Below are 27,809 nucleotides of genomic sequence, written 5' to 3'. Positions count from 1 at the left end.
AGGACCAAACCAAGACAAAACCAGGACCAAATCAGGACCAAACCAAGACCAAACCAGGACCAAACCAAGACCAAACCAGGACCAAACCAAGACAAAACCAGGACCAAATCAGGACCAAATCAGGACCAAACCAGGACCAAACCAAGACCAAACCAGGACCAAACCAGGACCAAACCAAGACCAAACCAGGACCAAACCAAGACAAAACCAGGACCAAATCAGGACCAAATCAGGACCAAACCAGGACCAAACCAAGACCAAACCAAGACCAAACCAGGACCAAACCAAGACCAAACCAGGACCAAACCAAGACAAAACCAGGACCAAATCAGGACCAAATCAGGTCCAAACCAGGACCAAACCAAGACCAAACCAAGACAAAACCAGGACCAAACCAGGACCAAACCAGGACATTGACACTAGGAACATACATCTAAAACCACCATAAAACATCACCGCTCTGCTCGGTGACCTGGAGGAATGCACTTTTATCGATGTCTATGTTTTCCGTCATTCGTGCGTAGCAGGTTCTGCGGATCAGCGGCAGCCACTCTCGACACCCCAAGAGGACTCTTTTTGTTTGTCGTCACGGCGAGCGGATGGACGTGGTGTTTGGGAAGCACTGGTTCTCCCTCTGCTCCGACAGTAAAGGTAATCTCTCCAGGCCGTTTAAACTGCGTGTATTCAAGCTATTACTCCAGCGGAGCCTTGATAAGTTCTAGACAGAGCTTATCCATAGCATCAGCGCGTTCATACAGATAATTTACGACTCCGAAATAGCTCACCTTATATCAAACATGAATGTAAACGAAGAGGAACATTCATCACACGCGCTTCTCTTTACACAGACTATAAATCATGTGTCGATTAATGGAGGTGCGCCTGCTGTTGACTACCGTGTTACTGTGGGTTTCCTCCTTCACATTTATCAAAGAGCTGCGTGTCTTTGGAGAATTTATGACATGTCGTTTTTGTATTTCGTATGGTCGTCTGCGGTTGTCCCGGTTTTAACTGGCGGTTCATCTGTTTGCACAAGCTTTAAAGTGTAACACAAGTTTTTTTTTTATATCAGTATTATATCTTGTGTATTTTATTGCCTGTGTCAGAAATCAGAGTTGTATTGCCCTTGTCAATGAACAAAAATAGGAGATTTCTGTGATATGATGCAACATAAAGCAATGAAAACAAACTATGATAAAAAGGACGCGTCTCAGAATAAGGCGTTAAATTGAAAAAGACTGAATATAAATAAATAAATTGTATTTTTATTCAGTCAAAGTCCATTTTGTCAGTGTAACTTCTGATAGAGGGTCCGCCGCCTGCTTGTAGAGACGTTATTACTTCGTCTTGAATGTTATGGCAAACATCTATCTCGCATTTATTCAATCGCAGGTGTTTCAGTGCTTTTCTCCATGGTGATAGATCAGTTTAATGCCATACTGTCAGGCATTCCAGGCAAAACAATAACATCTCCAGCACAAAGACCCTCCACCAGAAACGTTACTGAGTGCACCACGCGTATCACTGACCCTCGTGATCCTTCTCCAGGTCGATACGTCCGGTCAAACCTGAACATGCCTCTGAGTATCCCGATGTGGGGCGGGCAGAGGGACTACGACATGGACGCTCCCATCACGGTGTTAGGGTGCACACAGGCGCGGCTCGTAGGTAAGGCCTCCCGCTTTTTACAGAAATATTGTTTTTTGCAGAGCCCGTGCGCAAAAGGTAACGTAATATTTTGCATTCCCAGGTGAGGCGCTGTTAGAAAGTAACACAGTATTAGACTTTGTGTACTGCTCTCCTTCATTACGATGTGTTCAGACAGCGCAGAACATCCTCAAAGGTAAGAGAACATGCAAACAATGTATTATAACTACTGACTTTAAGTAGTATTTAGCAAGTACTTTGTCCAATAGTCTTATATAATAGAAGTATCTTTGCATTCTGGGGTATTTCAGGTTGTTAAAATTCAAACTGTGAAAGGAAGAAAGATTATTTCCTCCTTTATTTAATTAGATGCGGCGTGCAGCTTTAATTTAAACCTTTTTAAAAATCTAACTTTAATGTATTATTCGTAAGTGATCCAAGCCAAAATCCGACTTGCATAATCAGTGGTTGATCATTGTCTTTACCCTCAGGTTTGCAGCAGGAGGGGAAACTGAAGCTGAGGATAGAGCCGGGTTTGTTTGAATGGACCAAGTGGGTTTCAGGAAACTCACTTCCTGCTTGGATTCCTCCGTCTGACCTGGCAGCGTCCCACTTCAGTGTAGATGTAACGTACAGGTGAGACCACCCTGCAATATATTACACCCAATCCTAATATGCTCGCTCTTCGCCAGACAACGCGTTAATCAGCATGGATTTAATTCACTTAAAGCTTCAGACATAATTTACCAGGATGCAAGAGAGAAGAAGACTGCTTCAGGTTGAAAGAAGTGTAGGAGAATCTGTGTTTAATCAGGTGGAAAATAATTTTAATAAATCATTGTACGTAAAAGACAATCGGAACAAGACATCCAATATTATCCCATAGATATTTTCTTTTTTTCCTTTTTCAAAATAAAGTAAAAACCAACAAACACAAAAACAGAGAAAAAATAAATAAATACGTTGAAAATACAAAAAATAAAATACGAAAGACAGGACCAGAGGAAAAAAAAAAATTCAAATAAGAAGTTAAAGGTGGTATGGACAATTTTTTTCATCAAATTTTTTATCATATTTCCTCGTGGCGTGGATAAATCATTTGTCCTGCCACGTATCAATCATAAAACGCACCTACCGCTCACCTGCAGCCGCGTCAGGCTCGTCCTCACGTTTCCGCGTGCCTAAGCGCATGGATCTATCATAATATAGTTCCCTCAGTGTACGGGGCAAAATGAAGACGGAGAAAGACAGTTCGAGCTGACGCAGAAGTGGACAGAAATCTACGGGAGACGAGCGATGCGATGCGATCCGTCGCGCTAATAAACAAACGCACGTGTGTGTTGTATCGGTCCGCACGGGGGAGTGCGCATGCGCACTTCCGCCTGCGTTCTCAAATCGCCGAAAAATCGTCCATACCGCCTTTAAGGAGGGGAGGAAGTAGCATCTGAAAAAGATAAAATAAAAAAAATAAAGGTTAAGGCACACAAAGGCCAGGATGTGTCCCATTCAGCCCAGTTTATGTTAAATTTGTCAATCTTTGTTGTTTTTCTTAACATCTGAGAATGCAAAAGTAAACGACATGACTTCTTGTGTGTCGTTATTAGAGGGTATAAAGAGTGTAGTCGCTTGTCTCTCTCTCTTTGTGTTAACTTTAACTGTGAAACTTTTTTTCTTTCTCGCCTCTTGCAGACCACTGATTCCCGTAAACAAGCTCTCCGTGTCTGAATCCTATGAGACGTACATGACCCGGAGTTACCAAGTGACCAAAGACATCCTGTCCGACTGCAAAAACGCCGGTAACGCCCCCGTCCTGGGACAAGCGTCTGAAAAACTGCAGATAAACGTGCATTGTATCGGAGTCTAAACGCGTGCGCCTCTTCACAGGAAACAACGTGCTGATTGTAGCCCACGCGTCTTCCTTGGAGGCCTGCACTCGACAGCTGCAGGGCCGGAGTCCGCAGACCACCAAGGACTTCATACAAGTCGTCCGAAAGGTGGGTCCACTCGTGCGCTACGGTATGTACGGTCTGTGAATCACCCGGTTTAACGAGAAAACCAGCGCACAACACGCCGATGCTTTTGGAACCACACTCCTAGAATCGTAACATGGACGTGAGAACCCAGCTCTGCCTTTACGGTTTAAAAATGTGCAGCAAACATTTGTGTGCTTAATATTTCCAAAGACAAAAAGTCCAAAGTGACTTAACTCTTTCTTTACAACAGCCTTGTTTAATTTTTAGTATTAAATTATGTAGTGATTCATTTAACCTTTTGCAATTTGACCCTTCGGACTGGTTCTTTATGAACTCTCAAGCTTCTGGACATGTATTACACAAAGGGAATGCTGTAACCCACTTATTTTCAGTCAAAATAAACCATCCTGAGATAAAGAATCAGAGCTTGTTCTCTTATAATTACTGTATCGAACAGCAAAAGCCAAAACTACAGTGTGAGCCTCAGACCCTTGATCTCTTTATGGCTTACTCCATTCTACTGAAAAACCTTTACATTTTGGCACCGTTTACATCATATTAGTGAAAATGTATTATAACTATGTTTTTCTTTTCTTGGTGTCTCATTCGGTGCTTTCAATTTCAACAAATTCAGGTAGTGTTTTCAACATTTTAGGGTGCCTTTTTTGGGTCTGGCAGAAGTTGAACATATTGAACTTCTTTATTTATATGATTAGGAAGTGTGTGTAAACAGCCCACTCTTTTTGACCTGCAACCAAATCTACCCTCGGGTACAAATAAAGTTACCTTACCTTACCTTAGGAACCAGATGTACTTTATTGGCGTTGGTGATTCTTAGAGTACCAATCAAATAGCAGAAGTCCTTTCGATGTGGCATTTCCCCCATCCCACGTATTTAGAGAAAGCCCCTTTTTCATCGATTCATTGAATTAAAGTATAAACAAGAGATTTACACAGAAAATATAATTAATCAAAACCTTTTTTTGCGTGTACTGGCTTTTAGAGTTGTTATACAGTATGTACGACTATTGCTATTCCAATCTCTCTGCTCGTTACACTTGATGAAACCTGAAAATCACACGGTGTCATCGCAGTTATCGCTTGTGTGAGCTTAAATTTCCCAAGTCCGTCCCTCCATAACGTGTCCCTCTTTTTCCACAATTTGAGTCTGATTACATTATGTTTGTCATCATTGATTAGTTTAACATGACCGTACTGCTGTTGTCCTTCCAGATTCCATATTTGGGCTTCTGTTCCAGTGAGGAGCAGTCGGACACGGGGGTGTGGCAGCTGGTGGACCCGCCCATCCTGCCTCTGACTCACGGACCGAACCATGCATTCGACTGGAGGGAGACTCTGATGCAGGACTGACACGGAAGGGGAAAGATGATTTAACGCTCACTGACGCTCCAAGGGGACTGATGCGCCAACTCTGGAGCGCGATCCCGTGGTTTCCTTTTGCTGCATGACTCGAGGGAGTTCGGATTAGGAGTTGCGAGCCCACTTCTGTGAAATAATACGTACTTAATTTATTTTTCTTAATGATTGCACATGAAATGATACGTATGTCGGACAGTGAGCGCTTCCTCTCAACAGTAAAAAGACTCAGGTTCAGTTGATTTAAGAAATGAACGCTCACATTTAGTTACAAGTAAGTAAAAATGAATGGCTACATTGCTATTTTTACATTACTTTGTCAGTGTTGTTATTGTTCATTTACGTTCAATATCAATGCACATTAAACAGTATTTTTGACACATAACATGGGCTGAACATTAACAAGAGCATAACTAGACAGCTAAATTAGATCATTCTTTGCCAACATTTTGAATCCAAACTATTTATTGAGGCAAGGTTTTTGAATAATTATTTGTATTAGATTGATTCATTTCAGGTATACATTAACATAGAGGATTTAATGTCAAATGAATATTTAAGTCACTGCATTGGCAAATACCGTATTTTCCGGACTATAAGTTGCGGAGTATAAGTCGCACCAGCCAAAAAATGCATAATAGAGAAGAAAAAAACATCTAAGTTGCACTGGAGTATGAAATGCGGTTGCAAGTGTGAAAATAATAAAATAATATCACATATAAGTCGCTCCGGAGTATAAGTATACAAGTATAAATATAATAATAAGTATAAGTCGCACCCCGGCCAAAACTATGAAAAAAGGTGTGACTTATAGTTTGACAAATTATTATTAAAAGAAAAAAAACAAAAATAGATTAAATGTGAATATTTCATAGCTACTTCTACATACAGTTATAATTACAGAAGGGAGTACAGAGGTAACCTGCCACTCTATCAGGTTTGAGTGACAAATTAGCACCTTTGCCATTCAAATTATTCTTATATCTTTTGAACAGTGAAAAGTGCTCAAAATGGCACCAATAAACAGGAAGCTGAAATACACAAACAGTCCAGTACAAAGCATGTCCATCCATCCATCTATCATGTCATTTAATTATTTTATTTTTACATATCAGACGCTCAGAGCTCAGAAACTTTAGCGGACAATAAAATACGTTTCTTATGTGCCGGTCAGAGACGTGACGAACATCCCAGATCAACAGCCCATTTGTAGCACGTGCAGTTCACTCTTTTACTTTTCTGGCATCATATTTAAATAAAGTAACTTGAAGGCGGCACAAACTGCAATATTGACAATCATACTGTAGCTTATGATTCTGGTCAGCAGCCTCTAAATGTTTGATGTCGGTTCAGGTGTAAATAATTATATTTTTGGGATGATAAAGTCTTCCGTTTCCTTTCCATTTTATTTATTAAATGTCCAAGAGTAATATTTTTGAAGGCCCATCGCAGACAACGGCATGTTATGACTAATGCTCTGTATCTCAGGTGTTAACTGCATTTAAACATTAAAATATGCAGCTCTGGTTTGGTGAACATGTTGTGAAATTGTATGTACAACTGAAATAGCAACGTTGTTTAAAGGTCCACTGTGTAACTTTTCAGGTGGAAATGTTATTGCTTTGCCTGGAGTGTTCTCTAATATGGCATTAAACCTTGTCTTGCATTTATTCATTTACAAGTGCTTCATTGTCCAAAAATACGTTGAAAAACACACATTCTCACTGTGAGCAGGATCGCCTCTCCACAGATCTGACCTGTAATTTGGCCTGTTAGAGTCATCTGCTTGTTTCCATGAACTTAGTGAAATACTGTGGAACATTCCAGGTAAATCTATCACATCTCTGTCAAAATAAGCAGGTTGGCAACAGAAAAGTTGGATTGTGTGCGGTTATAATTGTAATGAATTCATATCAGAGCTGTAGTTCTTCAGTTGATCTAAAACGGGATTCCTCTTAAGTCTAAATTCATTTAGGTGTAAAAATATCTGTATTTACTAAACATCAATGTGAAAGATATGTAATGGCCAATTTGTTCATTTTAATTGTGTAAAGTTATTGGAAAATATAATAGTTTGCAATTTGTCATGTGATGCTAAAATAAAGGTATTACATGAAATTCAGACTTGATTAAAGGACTTTTCTGAACTTGAATGTATGCACATTTGTTTTAATTGTTTTCCTGATAATTTATATATATATGTATATATTATATATATAATATAGATATATAGATATAGAATTTTTCTTTTTTTAAGATGTAATCATTTGTCTTGGAGTTATGTTTTACATGCCAAAAAAGTGTTTCGCTAAATCAATATTTGTGTAAAATCTAAATGCCTGACAAACCCAAACCTACAGCTGTTACATAACTGTTAAATGACCGTTAAATGTTTACTGAATTCCGTTATTATTCAAATGTAAATCAGCAAGTGTCTTCATCCAAACACTGGACAGATGTTTGCACAAAGGACCATTGCAGCTTAACAAACAACATCCAGGTGAGGTAAACAACACATATTTACATGTATAAATTTATTACAAATGTTCTTCTTTAAGGATTTTTTGGCCCAGGCAGGAAAGCTCAGCGTGAAATGAGGACGAGAGAAGGGACGACACCGGGTCGGGATTCAAACTCACGACACTTCTGCCTTCAATAAATAGCTTCATTACATTGAAACTAAATGGGGAAAGAGGAGACGAAGAGGAAGAGCAGACGAAACAAAATATACCTTCTACTCGTATAAAGAAAAGGGAAATACTTGCATAGTAGAAAAAGATGAATTTACTTGCGTACTCTTTTATTGTTAGTGCTTGTTCATAAGTCAAATAAGCAACAGTAAATACATTAATAATGACATTAAAGCTGGAAAAACAAGAAATGTTTGTGACACAGTCAGCCTTTTGGGAGGATTGTGTCAATAATATACTATAAACATACTGTACAATAAAACAATAGCTGTCACAACTGTACAGTGCACAAAACATGTAAACAGCATAAAGGTCACTCATAAAAGGTTTGACATTGGGCAATTGTTTACGAATTAGAAAATACTGATGGACTAAATGTAACAGGAGATTTTTCATTACATAATCAATACCTATGTTTGTTTACCTATTTTAAAATCTTAGTACATCGTACAAAGAGCAAATATACCATTAAGGGCATTTGACTATGACTAGGGGCCACATTTGACAGCAAATCTTTGAAGGCACTGCATTTAGCTTTTTCTCAAGTTGGAAAAATAATTTTCATACAACAATCCAGCAAAATAGATTAGACCAACATGTACATTTTTACATTCCAGCTCTTTTCATTTAAAAAAAGACTCACATTTTGTTTAAAGCACTTGGAATATTTTTGTGCCTTATTTGCCATAAATATTCTTTGGCATCATTATAACATAAATGGTCATCCACTTTGTCTTTTGCGTTCAGTATGCAGGGAAATTAAATAAATGAGGTATTATCTGAAGGCAAAAAATCTAACCTAGCTCTGTTCAGCGGCCTGTGTCCAATAAGAATTGTCCTACTGTATATTGTCAAGTGTTTTAAGTGATTTCAATGCTATGGGATTATCTGGCATCGTTGAGCTGCCTGGCCACTGTTAAGATCTCCTTGGCTCCTTTACTCAGCAGCAGCGTGGCCAGGTCCACTCCCAGCTGCTCCGCTCTGGTTTGGGCAGGACCCGAAATACTGGTGGCGGTGATGCCCACTCTCTGTATGAGGTCGACGCCCTGCTCCTGGCTCTGTGAAGCATGAATGAAACATGGATGATGAGTTCATACCACGGAGGCCTTCTTCAAACTTAAGACAAAGTTTAAAAATGAGCCACACCTGAGCAGAGTTTTGGACACTAGTCTGCATGGTGTCCCTCAGAGTGTCTGAACCGTCAAGGCTAAACACTGCCCCCGTCATGTAGAGCTGGGGATTACAGAAGATATTAGAACATACAGTAAGTAAGAGCAATAATATGTTATATTCACACAGAGTAGCCAAAGTTTGTAGTAAAGCAACTTTAAAATGATATCACTGAAGTAGAAGTACAATGTAGTACCCCAATAATTACTCAAGTAAATGTAATGTAATCAAACAAATCTGAAATGAATACTGCTCAGACTGTAGTATTTACAAAATCCTAAAACCAATCAATTTCTTACACTTTTAGTAAGAGTACTATTACTTTAGATAAAAATATGACTCAAGTAGATGCAAAGGTGCAGTGTCAGAATCAAAGAACTACTCTAACAAGTACAATTTCTTCAAAACATTACTAACAAATATAACTGATACATTCTATGCTTTTAGAGATAAAGATGTTAATGCCATGTGTTGACAGCTGCATTTTAATGATCATTTAGCCATCTTCCATCCCCACGGTGCCTGCAGGTGGTTCATCATAACTGAAGGCTGAGATGGAGTAAATCCTACCTGTGAATCTCGAATTTCGGTGTGTACTGCCACAGGGACACTGCAGCCTCCCTCCTAGAAGATAATGTTGTGATCACTAGAGAAACATCAAGGACTGAAGGGGAAAATGGTGGATGAAATGTCAGCGTTCGTACCAGTTGTTTGAGGAAAGCCCTCTCAGCGATACACCTCAAAACGGTTTCTGGATCGTGGAGGACAGAAACCATCTCCAAAATGTCTGTGTCTCGGGCTCGTACCTCCACGGCCAACGCCCCCTAGTCAGACATAAATCTTTACTTTTAACACAAGTGTGAATAAAAAAACTATAGAAGAACAATCAAACAATCCTTTGAACTGCATCTTACCTGCCCGACAGCATACATGCAGTCTTCTGGTGCCAGACTCTGCCAATGGAGATTACAAGTATATTGAAATCCTATTAAAATCTTTTAGTGGGTGCCAATAGTATTTATTACATCAGTGCAAATAATTATTATTTTTTCGTTAGAGAAGTGTATATAAGTAGATGGAGGCGCCAATGAGAGATTTGTCGTAAAAGATACAAGGCAGATAATGCGCTGACGTCTAGGGACGGATCTAAAAGCGATGTGACACACTGGCAATGTCAAAAAAATATGGGAAAGAGTATCTGGAGTGTCTGCCAGTGTGATCCAATATTGCAAAATTGTTAAATTGAATGAATAGAAATGAAGGTTTTGCAATTTCTGTCTTGTCTTGTGACTTTAATAAATTTTTCCTGTTGTGTGAAGCACTTTGAATAGTACGAATTGTGCACTACAAATTGCCCTGGCTTGCCTATATGAAGACGGTTTAGTACGGAAAGGCAAATGGTCTAAAAGATTTCACAGTTTAAACACGGACTAGGCACTATCAATTTCCTTCATGCCCGTGAACGCCCTGTGAGGCTACTGCCGTTATGGTTTTGGGCTGTAGAAAAATAAACTGAACTGAATTGAATGAAAAGACCTGTACCTGTGCAATTCTGTGCTCCCAGCCCATCCTCTTCAGACCGGCCGCAGCCAAAATGATGGCAGCGTAATCATCCTTCTCATCCAACTTCTTCAACCGAGTGTTCAAGTTTCCACGCTGAGCAAAACAGTTAAGGCTAAAAAAAACATGTTATATGCTTCAAAGTTTAAATTTACTTCAGTGTTCATGGGTTTATTTGAAGCATACCTATATTTTTTATTACCAAACAAATATTTTACGAAGGATACAATGTCTTTGAACACCAGATGGGAGTATCTTCTCTTCAACTGGGCAGCACGTCGCAATGAACTAGTGCCAATTACACTGAAAGAAACCATTGCAAATTATTGCAATTACAACTACAACGTATGAATGTTATATGTATTATATTTACCTGTTTTCTGGCAATATCTCAAGAGTCTTATTGGCGTGCTTTGGGTGTAGCACCACAGCATCAGAAGGACTTTCTCTCCTAAAAATGTTAGTTTTTATCAATAAGCAATCTTTTCGATACATATTGAAGGACATTGGTTGACTAGTAATTGAGGAGAAAAAGTATAAAAACACGTTTTGCCTGAATATATATAACAGCTTTAAATTACTAAATGTACAGTTCATTAATTGATTTTCTCCCGCTCATTCCCGTTTGGGGTCGCTGGAGCCCATCCCAGTGACTTTGGGCCATAAATGTACAGTAAATACTTGTTGGCTGTGTTTACCTTTCTCAAACTACAAGAAAAAAGTAATAAATAACTTACTTAAGCACAGCTCCAATAGTGAATCCAGGAGGCAGCGTGGTGGGAAGGTCTTTGAGCGAGTGCACCACCAGATCCACCCTGCAAAGAGACACGAGCGTCATAAAACATGAGTAAAATCGAATACAGTGCAACTATTCAGTGCTTCTCCAGCGCCGCCGCATCTGCTGCATCAGAAGTCGGCGTAAAGGCGAGAAGAAGTGGTGGGCAGAACCAACTGGAAGGAGTCGTAATAACACAGTGGGCGATAATAGTCTGGACACTTCTTGGCTTTTCCATGCACTGTTAGAGAAATTAAACTTTTGACAAGCTCTCGAACGATACATGGAACTTTGCACCTTTAATTGCACAAATGTAATAAGAGCTAAACGAAGATAACATAACGTTTGCTGCAGATAAACTGTGTTAGGAACCACTGGGCTGAACTTTTGAGCTCCGAATACATATATATTTTTGTCTTGCGTAACCCTCAAGATTTTCCTCACACCAAAGTAAATAAATAAATCAGTTTGGCGTTGTATATTGTTAATTATAAATGTTATATTCTGTAGTTTTAATGATTATTGATGTCTTAAAGAGAGTAGTGCTTTTAAAGGAAATACTAAATACCTAAATACTAAAGGTTTTGTCATCAGGAGCATACCTGTAGTACCCATGTAAATGTCAAATGTGATACGCTTAAAACACAGGCGGATGACATTGGAGTTGAATAATTAAACTTCAAGATGAACAAAAATTGACAGATTGACAATTATAAGTAAGTATTACTTGCGATCTGTCGGGTTATCTCTGACCGATTATATAATGTGAAGTTACAACATATAAATGAAATGCACCAAACTCCAATAAATAAGTAAAGTAATAAATATTTCATGAAAACTCAATTTCAATAAATATATCCAATAGAAACCTATAATTTGGGGATTTACTCACTTTTGGAATAACTTTAATGGGATAAGATGATTGGTTCATTATGATAAGCCCTGGAAATACTCTCTTTTACTTGTGTGAGAGCGGGAAACACCCAGTAAAGCTTCCTCTTTGGATTAGTTTGGTTTGAGACAATGCTGTGCTTCGAAGCAGTGTCAGCCGCAGATGACACCAGGAACACTCACTCATTTTTCTCCAGGGCGTTCTCCAGCTCTTTGGTGAACAAACTCTTCTCTCCGATCTGAGTGTGAGGGAAAACACTTGATATTAACATACAAATGCTGGGCTAAGCCAAAGAGGATTGAGTTTAGCCTCACCTTTGATAAAGCGGTGTCCAAGATTCTGTCTCCTATTGTCGTCATGCCAACTGAAAAGGAAAGAAAAATCGGTCTTTAATATTAAAATGGTACAGAAATAAAAAGCTCTCTACAGAGTGGACTTAATATGAGAATATAGCCTTAACCACAAGAGTATAAACATGCAGAAGAGCAGCACGCACACACACAGAAATACATCTACTGAATTGGAGATGAGGTTATTCTGTGCTTCTTCAACCACCAGAAAATAAGTGCCTTGCCCAAGGGCACAACACCAGTATACAGTATAAACAGCAAAGGATGGTGATAAAATCAATCAATTGCAACTAATTGATGGCAAAACATGCCAAGTGCTTTTCTTGTAATGAAGATGATCTAAAACGCAGCGTCACTTATTCATCACTTGATTATTTCTGGTCAAATTAAGTAAAAATCAAATCAATAAAAAAAAACAAGCCTTTTGCTTTTTGGGCCCTAAACAACTAATCACATTAATTGACAGAATAATTGTTTGATTCATTGATCTGTTAGTTGCAGATCTAAAATATCGTTACTGAGATAATGGGGGGGGAAATAATCAAGATATTCATTTTTGTCAATATAGTCAACCCTTATTTAACATTGATCAGATTAGATCAAAATCCAATCTGATTTAATCTGCAATTTTTTTTAATTTAGAGTCTGCCGTAATTGTGGCCTAAGTTTTACCCTAAGTTATACTGTGTAAACCACACCCAAAGAAGCAGAGATAGTTCAGAAAAGAGTGAGTTGAATGAATGAAGCAGCTCTTACTTATTTCCAGTTGGAGCTCGGGATACAGTTCTTTCAACTTCTCTGCAACACTGTCAGTCTGAATGCAAGCCAACTGGAAGAATAACGAGACAAAGAAATCCCTTTACTTGTTCACGGTGTAGAAAAGGATCAGATACGGCAGAAGCCCTCGCCACTCTTGTGATGCTTCTTTTAATACAAACGTAACTTAAAGTGTTACATCAGAATTCTTTGCTCATCTTTGTTGGACAGAAGAGCAGCACGCACGCACACACACACACGCACACGCACACGCACACACACACACACAGTACCTGGCTTTTGCGGGTTCCTATCCGAATCACTCGAACAGCTTTTCCGTTCCCATCCTGAAAAGACAACATCAGAACAGCTCAAAATCCCAAAGTATGTCCAAACATCAGTTCTTAAACCAAATCTATCCCTCCGGCTTGTCTCACCCTCGTGTACTTGTAAGGTCCGTTCTCCATAGTAAAAGTATAGAATAAAGAAAGAGTAGAGCCTATTGTGTTGCCTGTAAGCCTGAGGCAGTCTGCAGTGTCTCACCAAGAAGCCAGACTGAGGTCATAGAGCCTCAAGAAACTGAACACTTGGGTCTTTCTCCCCTCCTCTCAACGGGACCCCCACCCCAACCCATCTCTGCTTCCTAAAGATAAGTGTACCATTCAATGAGTCCGTTATAAAGGCAGGGCGGGGCAGTTAAGGAGGGTCAGCGCAAAAAGGTGTGGTCTTACGGTAGCAACTTCACTCAGATCCTGCTTTAGCAACTCATCAACTAATTTTGTTTCAATGGTCTGGAACGGTGGTTTTGAATATTTTAAGATAATATTTGAACTATAACAGTTCTAAATTAATGCTCTAAAATTACCCTAAACCACAGATAAGGTACTTCTGAATAATGATCAACATAAAGGAAGACAAAAACATGAATAGATATGTCTGAAATACTATGAATGAAATACTAAAACTGCAAACTGTTCCAGCCAGAACCAATGGTCTAGAACAGTGGCTCCCAAACATTTCTGTCTCGAGTGGCCCCTAAACTTTGGCTCATATTCCCAAGTATCTAATGGTTATTTTGTAAATGTAGTTCCATTCATCAATCATCAATCAATCAGCCTTTATTTATAGAGCCTTTTACAATACTCAAAGTGACCAAAGTGCTTCACAATAAAAAAAAAAATCAAGGGCGAAACAAAACATAAAACTAAGTAAAAACAAACCAAATAATACAAAATAAAGTGTATTTAGTTGGTCAGTACATTATCAATTTTTAAATTATTATGAAAAAATTGTCAACAAAACATAAGGATGAGTTGTACATATTACATTGAAATGCTATTAAATTTCACCTTTTTAAATATTGTTTTCAAATGGGAAACACTGGTCTAGAATACTTTTTGTTTTCTAAATAAGCACAATATTAAGATAGTTAAGTTTGTAGTCAGAACAATAGGGCTGTTCTATGGACAACACAATTTAGGCTATTTACTGACACTGATATATGCACTAATAGCCTGCGGACTGTTTTATCTCTTTTAGTCACTTGACCTTTTGAGCTTATTAAGAGTCATTTGAGCAGATGTATCTATTACTACGGTAATACATATACAAGTATTTCTCATAAATGTTACAGAAAATAACAAATTATTCATAAGGAATAACTGATGTGCCTTTAGTCGTTGATAAACCAACTGTAAGACAATGTTGGTCAAGCTGTAAAGAAATGATCTCAAGATACATTCAAGTTATTGCTTTACAGATTTTCACAGGTTTTATGAAAGACTAAACACACATCACAGGACGTATTAAAAGTTCTTATCGATCAAGACACATTTCTAACGTAACACTACATATATTTTACGCACAGTTATTATACACTAAGAGAGAACAGGGGAGCCACACATACACCACTGTGAAAACGCAAATAATCTGTTTCTTTGAGGGGGAAATGTATATTTTTATAGGTATGTGTTATGTCCCGCCTCTTTTCCCTTTTGAACCAATGAAAAGCCTACTTTAGCAACAGACGCTGGAGCCTGACCAACCAGAAGGCTCTATTCTGTCAGAACACGGAAATGGCCGCTGTCCCCGGAGAACTGAACGTGCTTTCTGCATGGTGCTGCTGGGCTACTTTTGTAGAAAACTCACCGCAGAGGCAGCTTCCTCCGACATGCCGCTAATCAGATGTGTCCCGTCGAATGTTGGGCAGTTGATAGACGCCAATTATCTCACGCAGAAAGCTTTAAAAACACGAACTTTTCCCCAAATGAACCGACAGTGACACCCAACGACCGCTGGCCGCTATGAATGAACGCGGAACTGGACTCGAGCGAGTCAGAGCCGGTTAGAGGTCATTTCCTACTTCCGACAACTGTCAACTTTACTAATGAAGAAAAGTTCAAACGTGATGAACGGACTACATAGTTTGAAAGTATTGATGCACTGGATTCCCTATGTCCCATATGGAGCAAGACTGTCCGGGAGCCACTTGTCTTGCTCAATGACTACGGCAGCATGTAGTTCACAATCAGAAAAGGTTTTAGTGCCATTGTCAGTGAGCAAAAGTCTGAAACTAGGAACTTGCTTTGGCGTTAAGGTGCAACATTCAACAATGTGGAATAATAATAGCAGAAGCATGTATATAATGAAAATGTACTGAAATATATACACAAACTTTACTGTTAAAAATGAAATGAAAAAAAATGCATTTATTTTTTTTTAAAGTATACTTAACATGACATGTACATATAATATAATACATACCTTTACAAACTCATATATATACATAAATTTATATATATTTATATATATATTATATATATATATATTATATATATATATATATATATATATATATTTATTTAATATATAGGTCGCATTGTCACATTAAGTTGCTTCACATTCTCAGATGGAGGTTAAGGACCTATAATTTCTGATCCACAAACGTTTCTATTTCTCATAACAAACAATGACACCACTTTCTGAGGCTTTTGTGAATAAAATAATTTCACTTTTGTTTATTTGTGCCGACAGAGACGCGACAGAAACTTAATGCCAGTTTTTCTGTCATGTGGCTAGGCCCAGTAATAGCAGAATAAACCCGGTCAAGAAATCTGCCATCTGACATTTTAACAGTGAATTCTTCTTCTTCTTTGGTGCTTTGTGACGCTTGGTATCCAAGTGTTACATTACCGACACCTGCTGTAGTTGCACGTACGTGATAGACTTTATTCTTTTGACTTCTCCCAATAGAAATTGTTGTTTGACAGGTCGATTTATCGAGAGAGAGAAATACAGCAGATATCGCACTACTGAACTCATCGTGAGTGACAGCCCTGTTGAAAAGCTGCTGTGTAAATAGAAGTGTTTTTTCTGCCACACAACACTTCCAGCACTCCAGGCCCACGTCACTGTTTTCACGGAGCTGCCGCGCACTTCCGGTGGAGACGTGGCTCTGCGCTGCTGCGGATCCATATTGACGCCGTGAAGCTAACAACCAACAACTTCCACACATCTGTACAACCTTCTGTGAGATAAAGGCACCTTAGCGGGGAACACGGAGAACGTACGACTGCGATACAGTAGAAAGAGACAAACATGGTGAGTGACAGTCTGTTATAATGCGTTTTCAGAGCTGCAAGTCGTAACAAAATTAAAGCTAATGCTAGTTAGCTCCTTCAAACGCGACCTTATTAGCAACGTATTTGGACGGTTGATGTTTTATTTCGGACTTTCGGGTATAATATGTTTATAAAGTGTGGCAGATGAGATGTCGTTTGCTTTAAATAGACTTATTGCAGTTTTGAAGCCTGAAGTGCAGACTCCCGATGTTCAGTTCAGTAGCACTCGATGCTAGCTGTGGCTTTAGCTCCTGTCATTACCAGGATCGTGCAGTTTTACCTGTCTGCCAATAAAACCCACTGTACAACAGAGTGGGCATAGTAATATTGGTCATATATTATGTCATGTTATCATCTTTCTTCTCTGACTTTTGAGCTATGAAGAGCTGCTGTTTTTGTCTTGTGTTTCATTTCCTTTTTTCACTCATTGTTTCAACACTCCTCAACTCCTGAGCAGTTAAACTCTCCGAGGTCATACGCTTTTACCATAAGGCCTAATTTTTTTTTTTTTTCTTCGTCCAAGGTATTCTTGTGCTCATTTTACATCTAAGTAACTGTATGTAGTCTGTGCTCTTACTGGTAAAAACAAAACAAAAAGGTCGGTAGTGATAGGCCATGTTTATGAACTTAAGCAGTGTCTTACGCAAAATGCTATGGGCATGGATAACAAATAAGACTTAAATACACTCTAATCTATTTATCCCAACAAAAGTGAGCTGTAATATCTGCTTGTCTTTGTCTGATAGTGATAAACGGTTTCAGGGAGGTGAATGTTTTAAAGACTGAATACAACTTATTAGGACAAAAGAAAATAATTTGTCTCTAGCTGAAGGCCACTTCTGATGACAAGTTATAAATGTATGCTCCATTGCACTCCAGTCGCACAGTACCTCACAATCGTACACCATACATCAAAGGATCAATGCTATTGTTGTAACTGTAATCTCTCATCATGATACATCTCAGTAATGTTTGGCCTGCCTCCGTCTCGTTTGCAGGTGCTGTTGGCAGCGGCGGTGTGCACCAAGGCCGGTAAGGCCATAGTTTCTCGTCAGTTCGTGGAAATGACCCGAACACGCATCGAGGGGCTCCTGGCGGCTTTCCCCAAACTCATGAACACAGGGAAGCAGCACACATTTGTGGAAACAGACAGTGTGCGTTATGTGTACCAGCCACTGGAGAAGCTCTACATGGTGCTCATCACCACCAAAAACAGCAACATCCTGGAGGACCTGGAGACGCTCAGACTCTTCTCTCGAGTGGTACGTGGCTTTATGTCTGGAGTGTGATGACCACACGTCATTAAAAATATAGATTCCTCAAAGTGTCTGTTACTTTTTGTTGTTAATACTGTCCCTAATACTGCACCCATTGATTAAGAAATAAATGAAGACAGAAAATAGTCTCACTTTGATAAATCTTTTGCTCACAGTGACACTCTTGGGGGACACTCTAAACAAGTCCACTTTAATTGCAGATCCCAGAGTACTGTCGAGTGCTGGAGGAGGCGGAGATATCTGAGCACTGTTTTGACCTGATTTTTGCCTTTGATGAGATTGTGGCTCTTGGATACAGAGAAAACGTGAACCTGGCACAGATCCGCACTTTCACAGAGATGGACTCCCATGAAGAGAAGGTTTTCCGCGCTGTCAGAGAGGTAATCTTAATAAATGGATAAATTGTGAGGTGAAAATCAGAAGAACAAAAAGTCCTGGACAGTAGATCTGTCTGTGATCTGTCCGTGGGAAAAAAGTTTGAAAATCGTTTTGTGTCCAACAGACTCAAGAACGGGAGGCCAAGGCCGAGATGAGGAGAAAGGCTAAAGAGTTGCAGCAGGCCAGACGGGACGCCGAGCGCTCTGGAAAGAAAGCCCCAGGTTTCGGTGGATTTGGCAGCGGTGGAATGACCAGCATGTCGGGGTCCATCATCACAGACACCATCGTCGAACCAGAGAAACCCAAAATCACACCTGCTCCTGTCAGGTAAGACCTGTGTGAAACTGACATGAGATCGAGGACACCACTCAGAACTACAATTTTGAAATTAAACCTGCGGATTTTTACTCAACCCATGAAAAACACGGTTTGAGTAAAAAAAAAAAAAAAAATTATAAAGAAATATGAGTTTGTGGTCTAAATTCCAGATTATTACAACTGAATCTTTTTCTACAACTTATAAAACGGTTTGCAGCGTTCTAAATGTGTTGCTCAGGGGATTTGTCGCCGTTTTGAGAACTCGAGCAACTGTTAGTCCCTCTTTTTTTTTTTTTAAATGCGCATGCACACCCTCACCCCCCACCCTTCTGTTCTTTCCGTGAGGCCGCCTCCTATCAAACAGTCCTGCAGCTACACGTGCGTTTATTTATTCACGCGACGGATCGCATCGCATCTTTTGTCCCTGCAGATTTCCGTCTCTTCTGAGCCAGCTCAAACAGTCTTTCTCTGTCATCATTTTTGTACTGTAGACTGAAGGAACTTGCTAAAAACACACTCCGGCATATCAACCATGCATGCGCATCCAGGGAAACGTGTTACTGTCCTGGGAACAAGCCTGCAGGTGTGCAATAGCACGCAGGGAATGATTGACATGTGGGAGAACTACTCGGCTGTCCATGCCACGATGAAATGAGACTCGGATTGCTCGCCAAAAATTATCGCCTCTATCATTTCTTTAAGGCATGCTCATTATTCTCTGTGATGAGTTTATACGCTCTTTCACAACTTTCAGAGCCCAGCTCTGAGTTTACATCACACTGACGCTACCCACGATTGGCATAACAATGATGCACTTCCTGTTTTGCGGGGAATAAACACAATTAGCTGCACACAGCACATACCGGTCTCATTTTTATCAAAAGAGCTGGTTTTACAATATCTGTACTGGACAAAACAGATTTGACTTCAAAACATTAAAAAAGGTGCCAAAGAAGATCAATTGCTTTTTTACATTGCCTGGAACTAGTTTTTACATTATACATAATCGCTGGTTTCAATGTAATGTTCATGATGCATTGTATTTTTTCTCATAGACCAAGTGGACCAAGCAAAGCCCTCAAGCTGGGTGCTAAAGGGAAAGAGGTCGACAACTTTGTGGACAAACTCAAATCTGAGGGTGAGACCATCATGGCTTCCACAGGAAAGAGAGGCTCGGATGCATCCAAAGTCCTGCCGCCGCCAGTCAATGTCGAGAGGTACAGAGAGTTCAATTGATTATCGGTTTCGATGTTTTCAGAGCTGCCACAGCCAGTTTAGATGAGTACACGTACGCTGTGACGTCATGCATTCGATTCTGTGATGCATGGGAGGACAGCTTTATAACATCACACACCAAAGTCAACTTCAACAATGACAAACCCCGGTTCACACCAAAACTGAGGCAGTTGAGGGAGCAAAAGGAGGCGGGGCCGGTACTTACTTGGTGTCTTTGTAGAGAGCGCTGCAACGATGCAAAGTATGGATTTAGCAGGGAGGTGTCGAGAGCTAGGTCTCGGTACCACACGTGTCTGAAGCAATTCTCCAACAACAACCCCACCTCTGTGTGGAGTAGGCTCCAGCTTTTCACCAACTCCAAACCCAGAGCCCCCTCTTCTGCAGACGACCAAAAACTGGCACAGCAAATCTGCTCCTACTATTGCAGATTTGACAGCCCCTCCCCTAGGGTTGTGTTCAAAATATCGATACGGCAATATATCATCACGCACTCCGTATCGATACGCGTATCGATAGGGTTAGGGTCACAGTATCGCCATTTTTTTTTATTTAAAAAAAATTATTAAAATTTTTTTAAAAAAGGGAGTGTCTGCAGTGCTGCGGCGCGCGGCCGAAAAAGCCATGTTAATTTTGTGCTGGCCGCGGCTCCTGAAACTGCGCCGCTATTTGACCTCGTTTTAGCGCCGTTTTAGACCGTGCCGGGTTAAGGTTAGGGTTAGCCATAAGGCTATAACGGGCTATAAGGGAAATGCCGCGGTCCCTGAAACTGCGCGGCAATTTGACCGCGCTGCGGCTCTCCAGCCACGGCCTTAAAAAAAAAAAAAATTAAAAAAATTGTGGCCCATAGGCTTTAAACAAGGTGGAATAGTACTTTTGATCTGCTGTTTGTGCTGCGCTCCTCTCGGCCGAGGTGAGTAGGAGCTGTGGACCTGATCAGAAGCTGATCTGTGCAGAAGATGCTGCTGCAGCATGTTCAGACCATGCCAATTGTTTGGCAAGAAACATGCAATACTTAGAATACTAGAATGTGTTCTATTTGGATCAGTTGGTTGGATGTATGAAGTTATTAGAGCATAATGGATTTATAAATAAGTGCTTTGTGGATAAACATGAAAGTCCATTACCCCTTTGGTAAATTTTTACGACCCTTTTTTCAAAAATGTATCGGGATACGCGTCCGCGTCGGGATACGCGTCCGCGTCGTCTCGTATTTTCCCGGAAAAGCTGCTGGGTCAGACGGTGTCACTCCTGCCACCTTAAGACACTGCAGGGGAGCTGGCCCCTGTCTTCACTGGCATTTTTAACACCTCCCTGGAGTCATGCCATGTCTCAGCCTTCTTCAAGTTGTCCATCATTGTCCCTGTCCCCAAGAAGTCCCGGATCACTGGACTTGACCTGTGGCTCTGACGTCAGCTCTGCATTCAACACCATCCTCCACATGCAGGCAGTGCGTGGGCAGACACTCGGACTATAAGCACAGGAGCTCCACAGGGCTGTGTACTTTCTCCCCTGCTCTTCACAAACTGCTGCACCTCCAGCCACAACTCCGTAAAACTAATCAAGTTTGCGGACGACACCACCCTCATCGGGCTCATCTTAGACATGGGGACCTCCAGGGCTCTAGGACATGTAGGTCCGATCACAGCCGACCCTTCTCACCCTGGACATGGACTATTTTAGCCACTCCCTCAGGCAGGAGGCCACTCCCCTCACGCAGGAGGCTACGGTCCATCTGGACCAGAACCTTCCGCCACGAGAACAGTTTCTTTCCCTCTGCTGTTGGACTCATGAACACTTCTTAAACACTCACTTTTATCCCATAGCAAATTTAAATTGTTTTGCTTTTTGATTTTATATAGGTTGTTTTATCATTTTTCATTGTTTTATGTTGCACCAAATCACCAAAACAAGTTCTTATGTTTGTGAATTGTGTTCATTGACAATGGCGATAAACCGATTCTGATTCTGATTCTGACTGGAGATTAAGTAAACATTGTAGACCGTATCCTGTATTGGAAGGAGTCTAGTGTCTGTAATTCACAACCTTCAACACCAATTACCTCAAACGTGGCAACATTCATTTGACTTGTGCCTGTGCCACCAGCGTACACCTGCGAGTGGAGGAGAAGATCTCTTTGACATGTGGCCGTGATGGAGGCCTTCAAAACATGGAGGTCCTGGGAATGATCACGCTACGTGTCACAGACGACAAGAACGGTCGGATCCGCCTCATCGTCAACAATAACGATGGAAAAGGACTGCAGCTGCAAGTAAGTCCGGCCCTCTCCCTGCACTAACAATTGTACTCATGTGTTGACCAAAGCCAGTTCTTATGCCAGAATTAGAATCTGTACATCAGGGTGCTGACCGGAATTTGTCATTATCAAAAGGTTTGTAACTCCTGACTTAGGGCTGCAAGATTTAGCTAATTTAATTCCCTTTGCAATCAACTAATTATCCTGTGTGATGTTCTACAATGCATGGGATTCTTGGATCAGTTCAGAGTTCAATCGTCTCTCAAATGTTTATGCTTGTAGACAAGTTTAAAATGTTTGAACTCAATCCTACTATCAAAACATAAAAATAAAAAAAAATTGGGCCAAAGTCATTCATATTAGTCCAATACAACCAATAATAAATGTACATTGTTATGAAATTATTAAATAAAATCTTAATCTGTAAAACAAAATGTTTATCGTTCGTATCGAAGAACAAGATTTATAAAATGTTTGAATCTTGACCCATGATTTTAATTAGATTCTTTAATTTTCCCAGACACATCCTAACGTGGACAAGAAGCTGTTCACAGCCGACTCAGTGATCGCTCTGAAAAACCCGGAGAAGTCGTTCCCTGTCAACAATGACGTGGGCGTTCTTAAGTGGAGGTTACAGACCACAGACGAGGCCCTCATACCTCTAACCAGTGAGTCTCCATGATCCCAGTGAACTACATGGGCTTTTGTGGCTGAGCTCTTCATCATCTCTGCCTCCTCTTCTCCACAGTAAACTGCTGGCCTTCAGAGAGCGGGACCGGCTGCGACGTCAACATCGAATATGAGCTCCAAGAAGAAAACCTCGAGCTCAATGATGTTGTAATTAGCATCCCTGTGCCGTAAGTAGCCCGTTATTCCAGTAACAAATGCTAGATTTAGTTTTTTGCCTAATGTAACAGTTTATAATAAACTGAAGAATTTCATGTAGTGAAAAGGCACTTCATACAGTTTGCACTGAATTATTTTAGGTGTTCTGATTGTTGTCGATGGTGATACAAAATTCAGTGTCATGAATTTGAATATTGCATAAAAAATGAATAATGGAAAAATGTATCTATTCTTTGTTTCACAATTTGAATCTAATTATTATACAACATTTAATGAGAGATTACTTTATGATGTAGATGTAAAAAATTGTTAAACACAGAACTAGCAGAGATGGAGCTGCTGCTCCTTTGTGAAAACACATAATAGAAAATGGACAAAGATGGATTTTTTTTTTTCACTCAAATTTTCTTTTCTTTTTTATCATAATAAGCATAATACGATTGTACAATCACATACAAAAACATTTCACATAGCCAAACATTAAAAAAGAGCCAGGGTTTTCAGGAGAGTTGTCTTCTGGTCGATGTCAATAATTGTTGTTAGGCTGATTTTCCACACAGACAGCAGAGGGTGCTGATGGACACTTCAAACACCCCGCAAATGCATATTTAAACATCACGGGGATTAACAAATACGTGTCAAAACGTTACTTAAAGGAACAATGGAGGATTTTTCGCCGATCTGAGAACTCAAGAGGAAGTGCGCATGCGCACTCGCCCCCGTGCAGACGCACACAACAGCCTCGCCGCTACACGTGCCTTTGTTTATTAGCGCAACGGATCGTATCGCATCTCTCGTCTCCGTAGATTTCCGTCTCTTCTGTGCCAGCTCGAACTGTCTTCTTCCGTCTTAATTTTGAACTATATTATAATAGATCCATGCGCTTAGACACACACCGGCATATCAACCACGCATGTGCAGCCAGGGAAACTGCTGCTCTCCTGGGGACGAGCCAACGAGGCTGCAAGTGTGCAGTAGGTGCATCCTATGATTGACATGTGAATGAACATGTCCACGCCACGAGGAAATGAGACAAAGCTGAATTAGAGGATTTTTTGGCGCCAAATCTTTATTTTTTATGATTGTAGCATGTAAAACCCGTTTCTGAGTGTTCATGTTTGTTTTGTGCCTCAGGTCCGGTGTGGGGGCTCCAGTGATCGGGGACCTGGATGGAGAATATAAACATGATAGTCGGAGAAACCTGCTGGAGTGGTGTCTTCCAGTTATCGATGCAAACAACAAGACGGGCAGTTTGGAGTTCAGCATTGCGGGTCAACCAAACGACTTCTTTCCCATCAACCTTTCGTTTGTGTCCAAACGCAACTATTGTGACATCCAGGTGAGACGGGCTTTGATTTCATTAATCTACCGTTTGTTATCGATTGAACATGATTAGGCTAAAGAAACAATATCGGCCTAATAATATTTAATTAAAATGTTTAAAGCTTCAAAATAAAACTGGGAGAGGAAAACGTTTTATGAGAATGAACTGGGGCTACGCAAATGCAATATTGGCTAACGTAATCATCAACAAACTAATTAATGACAGCGCACGCACCCGCCGTGCTCCGCGCCCGCCGTGTTCCCCGTACGCACCCGCCATGCTCCGCCTGCACCTGCCGCCTAATGTTGGCCTAATGCTCGTTGCTGAAACAATTACTGCCACAACGATGTATTGAAGCTTCAAAGCAACAAAAAGGTTCAATATTCTAAACTGTGGCAATAAAGCCTTGTTTTTGTGTGTCCCACAGGTGTCTAAAGTGGCCCATGTAGATGACGACAGCTCGGTTAGATTCTCCTCTGAAACCTCCTTCGCTGTCGACAAATACGAAATCCTTTAAAATAACATTAAAAAAAGCAACGCAAATTTTGAAAATGGGGGGTGGGGGTAAAAAAAAAAAAGGCAATGGAAAAAAAAATCGGCGACATCAAGACAACGAAGAAAGAATGAAAACCTGCCTGACCCTGTACGCGACACCACAGACTGTGCAAACAACAGGACTACGGCAGCCCTCCTGTTCCCGAAGCGACGCAGCGGTGGTGTATTTATGTTTGTATAAGAGAGAATCTGCTATATATATCGTTTAAACCCACGCAAAATCTGAAACTACATTTGATGCTGTCATTTTCACCGAGCGGGACTGTAAATGTGGATCGTACGTTAAGTAGAGGATGACTGGAGCCGCTAAGCCACAGAGGAGCCAGAAGAGGAGCCCTGACCTTTACCAATTTAACTCTCTTCTTTTTTTTAAACCAAATCGAATCCTAGCCCTAGCCTTAACCTAGTTGTGACATAATATATCAAAAATAATCATTTGGTAAGAAAATAAGGAAAGAAATCAGATGTCAAGCTCCACCGCTGAAACAAATTGCGCCCTCTAAAGGCTGGGCGGTAACTGTCGGCTAAAATGCCAGTTTATCGATGACCGTTTTTAAAAAAAAACTTTGTTAACGGTTTATCCATAATCTTCTAGTGTGCGTTAAATTTGCAGATCTGTTGCTTTGTCTGTCACTGTAGCGGCTTTACTTTATACTGATTTTGCCTTAGTAATTGTTCCATTTATTAAAAAAAATGTCACGATGTTATAGACTGGAGAGTGGTGGACTGGGGCTTTTTTGTCGTGTTTTGACTCTGCTCATGACAAAAGGTGGCAGACACGACTCAATTAAGCGTCAGTTTATTTGTAATGCCATGTCAGGCACAGGAGGCGGGTCTCATTTACAGGCGGCTGGTCACCTCGGAGACGGAATGCTTAGTTGGCCAGTACAACGGAGACTTCTTATTCTGATCTGGATTTTGATTTATGGATGTTTGAATAATTATATAGTTCTGCAACTGAGGCTTGAGAAGTCCTGTTTTCACCTATCCCCGCCCACTTTCTTGTTCTTAGTTAAGATTGTTTGAAAAATGTAAACTCCTGTTAGTGACACATTCCACTTAACAACAATTAAAGCAAATATTTTAAAATCCGCTGCTTGTTACAGTGAAATGTCACTGAAGAGGCGGGGCTTATTAGTTCTACAGTTTTGATCAGGAAGTAAGTGGACCCTTTTCTATTACATCGATTTAGAGCCGTCCTGCGATATACAATGGAAAATTATCAACTTATGTTATAGTCCAATATTATCTGAAAAAGCATAATATGTCTCCTTTGAATTTATATTTGTCCCATGCGTTCAGTGGAATGTAAACATTTAAATTAGATTGGTCCGATTATGTTTCACTGTTTCAAGAAACGGGGGGCGCTAAACTAGTACCAAACAAAGAAGCTTTGTTATACTATTGTAATCTTTGGAAGAATACTGGCCAGTCCTTAAACTGATGATTTCTTTATATTTCCAATGTATGATTTGTCATTTCTCAGCATTAATCTCTAATGTATTTGGTTAGATTAAGTAACGGGTTGAGTTCAAATGGACATGAAGCAGGAGACGGGTCCGACTGGCGTTTTCTTTATCTGTGTTGCTTTAACACAGTTGCTCGCTCCTCATTTGTCTAATTGCTTGTTTAAATGGACTGTTAAGTTTCCGTCTGGTTAATTTACTGTACTCCAAACAGTATTTAAATTAAGCCCTGAAACAACACCAAGCCTCTAAGCTTGGGTCCCCATAAGGTATTAAAAATGTGAGATTCAGTTCAGCAGAGGACCTTGCGCGCACACCCAGTCATCCTTTACTTACCTGAGCATGATCCTGACTTCTACTTTTGTTCTTGTTTTTCATTTCTACTTCTCCAGAGCTCAATTTAGCCATGGTTGTGTGGATGTGGGTTGACATGGACTAGATTGACCCTTTTTACCTGAAGTACTGAAGGGGAATCCTAACATTCCAGTGTACAATTAGAGAAGACTTTAATGGAATAAAATATATTATTGAAAATGTAAAGCGGCCTGTTTGTCAAATGATCATTACATACATTATGGAGTATATTTTGAATATAAGTATTAGTCCAGTTGTACTAAAAAGATATGTAGTTTGTAGCTTTTTTGTTATCACCATTGTCACAATTTGTCAGTAAAAACAATTACTTTGAACAATCCAACTTCATATCTGGATTAATAGGTTAATCGATAATGATTATTTAGGTCACAATATAATTGTATAGACAGAAAAAAAGTACCATTAGTGACTTAGATTTTTTTCCGCCCTCCCATTTACAGAAAAGTGACCATTTGTTTTTAATTAATTACATTTTAGAAGCAAAATAAAATCCTTTCAGAATGAGAACATTTTTATTGCCATTGTCAAGGAGCAAAAATCAAAAATAGGAACTTGTCTTGGTGATTCAGTGCAACATAAAACAATGAATAAGTCAACAGAGAAACAGATTAAATCCACTAAGAAAAAAAAAATAGGCTTAATATGTACACATTTACACTTGTACAGATATATGTAGTGTAGAAAGTGAACAGTGCAGTGAGTGATTAAATTATGGTTAAAGTGACAGTGTTTAAGAAGTGTTCATGAGTCCGAGGGAAAGAAACTGTTCTTGTGATGGAAGGTTCTGGTCCGGATGGACAGTGGCCTCCTGCGTAAGGGGAGTGGCCTTCCGCCTGAGGGGAGTGGCCTCCTGCCCAAGGGGAGTGGCCTCCTGCTTGAGGGGAGTGGCTCAAATAGTCCATGTCCAGGGTGAGATCGGCTGTGATCCGACCTGCTCGTCCCAGAGCCCTGGAGACGTACAGGTCCTGC

The 27,809-nt window shown here is 40.2% G+C and overlaps 3 protein-coding genes across 6 annotated transcripts in view; 2 read left to right on the top strand and 1 right to left on the bottom strand.

Moving 5' to 3' along the window:
- The window catches only part of ubash3bb (ubiquitin associated and SH3 domain containing Bb), a 41,026-nt gene extending 33,876 nt beyond the window's left edge, over positions 1-7,150 (top strand). Inside the window, exons 8-14 of one of the 2 annotated variants that reach the window (XM_072454528.1) lie at positions 528-651; positions 1,549-1,668; positions 1,751-1,843; positions 2,139-2,283; positions 3,337-3,443; positions 3,532-3,641; positions 4,854-7,150. In XM_072454528.1, the coding sequence (XP_072310629.1) occupies positions 528-651; positions 1,549-1,668; positions 1,751-1,843; positions 2,139-2,283; positions 3,337-3,443; positions 3,532-3,641; positions 4,854-4,991 (837 nt within the window). In that variant the 3' untranslated portion in view covers positions 4,992-7,150. Of the gene's footprint in view, positions 1-524; positions 652-1,548; positions 1,669-1,750; positions 1,844-2,138; positions 2,284-3,336; positions 3,444-3,531; positions 3,642-4,853 lie in introns of both variants that reach the window. The other variant, XM_072454518.1, reaches the window with a different exon arrangement.
- A 630-nt stretch (positions 7,151-7,780) lies between these two features.
- Positions 7,781-15,524, bottom strand: LOC140367806 (porphobilinogen deaminase-like). Of its 3 annotated transcripts, none has more exons than XM_072454492.1 (14): positions 15,339-15,524; positions 13,484-13,537; positions 13,191-13,263; positions 12,399-12,448; positions 12,267-12,322; positions 11,155-11,232; positions 10,791-10,868; positions 10,645-10,720; positions 10,400-10,513; positions 9,772-9,810; positions 9,562-9,681; positions 9,428-9,481; positions 8,834-8,920; positions 7,781-8,745 (listed from the first exon to the last, which is right to left on the bottom strand). In XM_072454492.1, exons 1-14 carry the CDS (start codon positions 15,360-15,362, stop codon positions 8,572-8,574), a joined length of 1,077 nt encoding a protein of 358 aa, XP_072310593.1. In that variant the 5' UTR covers positions 15,363-15,524; the 3' UTR covers positions 7,781-8,571. The 3 variants fall into 3 exon arrangements, with proteins under 3 accessions (XP_072310593.1, XP_072310603.1, XP_072310585.1); XM_072454502.1 differs by lacking the exon at positions 15,339-15,524 and adding an exon at positions 13,628-13,831 and having other exon boundaries at positions 7,781-8,739; XM_072454484.1 differs by lacking the exon at positions 15,339-15,524 and adding an exon at positions 13,628-13,828.
- Positions 15,525-16,601: 1,077 nt separating this feature from the next.
- On the top strand, positions 16,602-27,005 carry LOC140367798 (coatomer subunit delta). Its single transcript, XM_072454470.1, has 10 exons — positions 16,602-16,790; positions 17,809-18,072; positions 18,288-18,467; positions 18,590-18,792; positions 19,839-20,000; positions 22,124-22,289; positions 22,795-22,942; positions 23,023-23,131; positions 24,255-24,459; positions 24,872-27,005. Exons 1-10 carry the CDS (start codon positions 16,788-16,790, stop codon positions 24,959-24,961), a joined length of 1,530 nt encoding a protein of 509 aa, XP_072310571.1. The 5' UTR covers positions 16,602-16,787; the 3' UTR covers positions 24,962-27,005.
- The last annotated feature ends 804 nt before the right edge of the window (positions 27,006-27,809 follow it).

The sequence above is a fragment of the Eucyclogobius newberryi genome, unplaced genomic scaffold (assembly GCF_026437365.1).
Source record: "Eucyclogobius newberryi isolate DKJ021-1_F unplaced genomic scaffold, fEucNew1.0.hap1 SCAF_10, whole genome shotgun sequence".
NCBI classification, from domain to species: domain Eukaryota; kingdom Metazoa; phylum Chordata; class Actinopteri; order Gobiiformes; family Gobiidae; genus Eucyclogobius; species Eucyclogobius newberryi.
The sequence above is the reverse complement of the archived record's forward strand: the minus strand, read 5'-3'. Positions and strand labels throughout refer to the sequence as shown.

Excerpts from the sequence above, each read along its gene's own strand:
- LOC140367806 (XM_072454484.1), bottom strand. The coding sequence starts at position 13,657 with ATGGAGAACGGACCTTACAAGTACACGAGG. Across the intron at positions 13,264-13,483 it reads TAGGAACCCGCAAAAGCCAG|TTGGCTTGCATTCAGACTGA; the intron begins GTACTGTGTGTG and ends TTATTCTTCCAG. Across the intron at positions 10,721-10,790 it reads GAGATATTGCCAGAAAACAG|TGTAATTGGCACTAGTTCAT; the intron begins GTAAATATAATA and ends GGTTTCTTTCAG.
- LOC140367798 (XM_072454470.1), top strand. Across the intron at positions 18,468-18,589 it reads TTTTCCGCGCTGTCAGAGAG|ACTCAAGAACGGGAGGCCAA; the intron begins GTAATCTTAATA and ends TGTGTCCAACAG. Across the intron at positions 18,793-19,838 it reads ATCACACCTGCTCCTGTCAG|ACCAAGTGGACCAAGCAAAG; the intron begins GTAAGACCTGTG and ends TTTTTCTCATAG.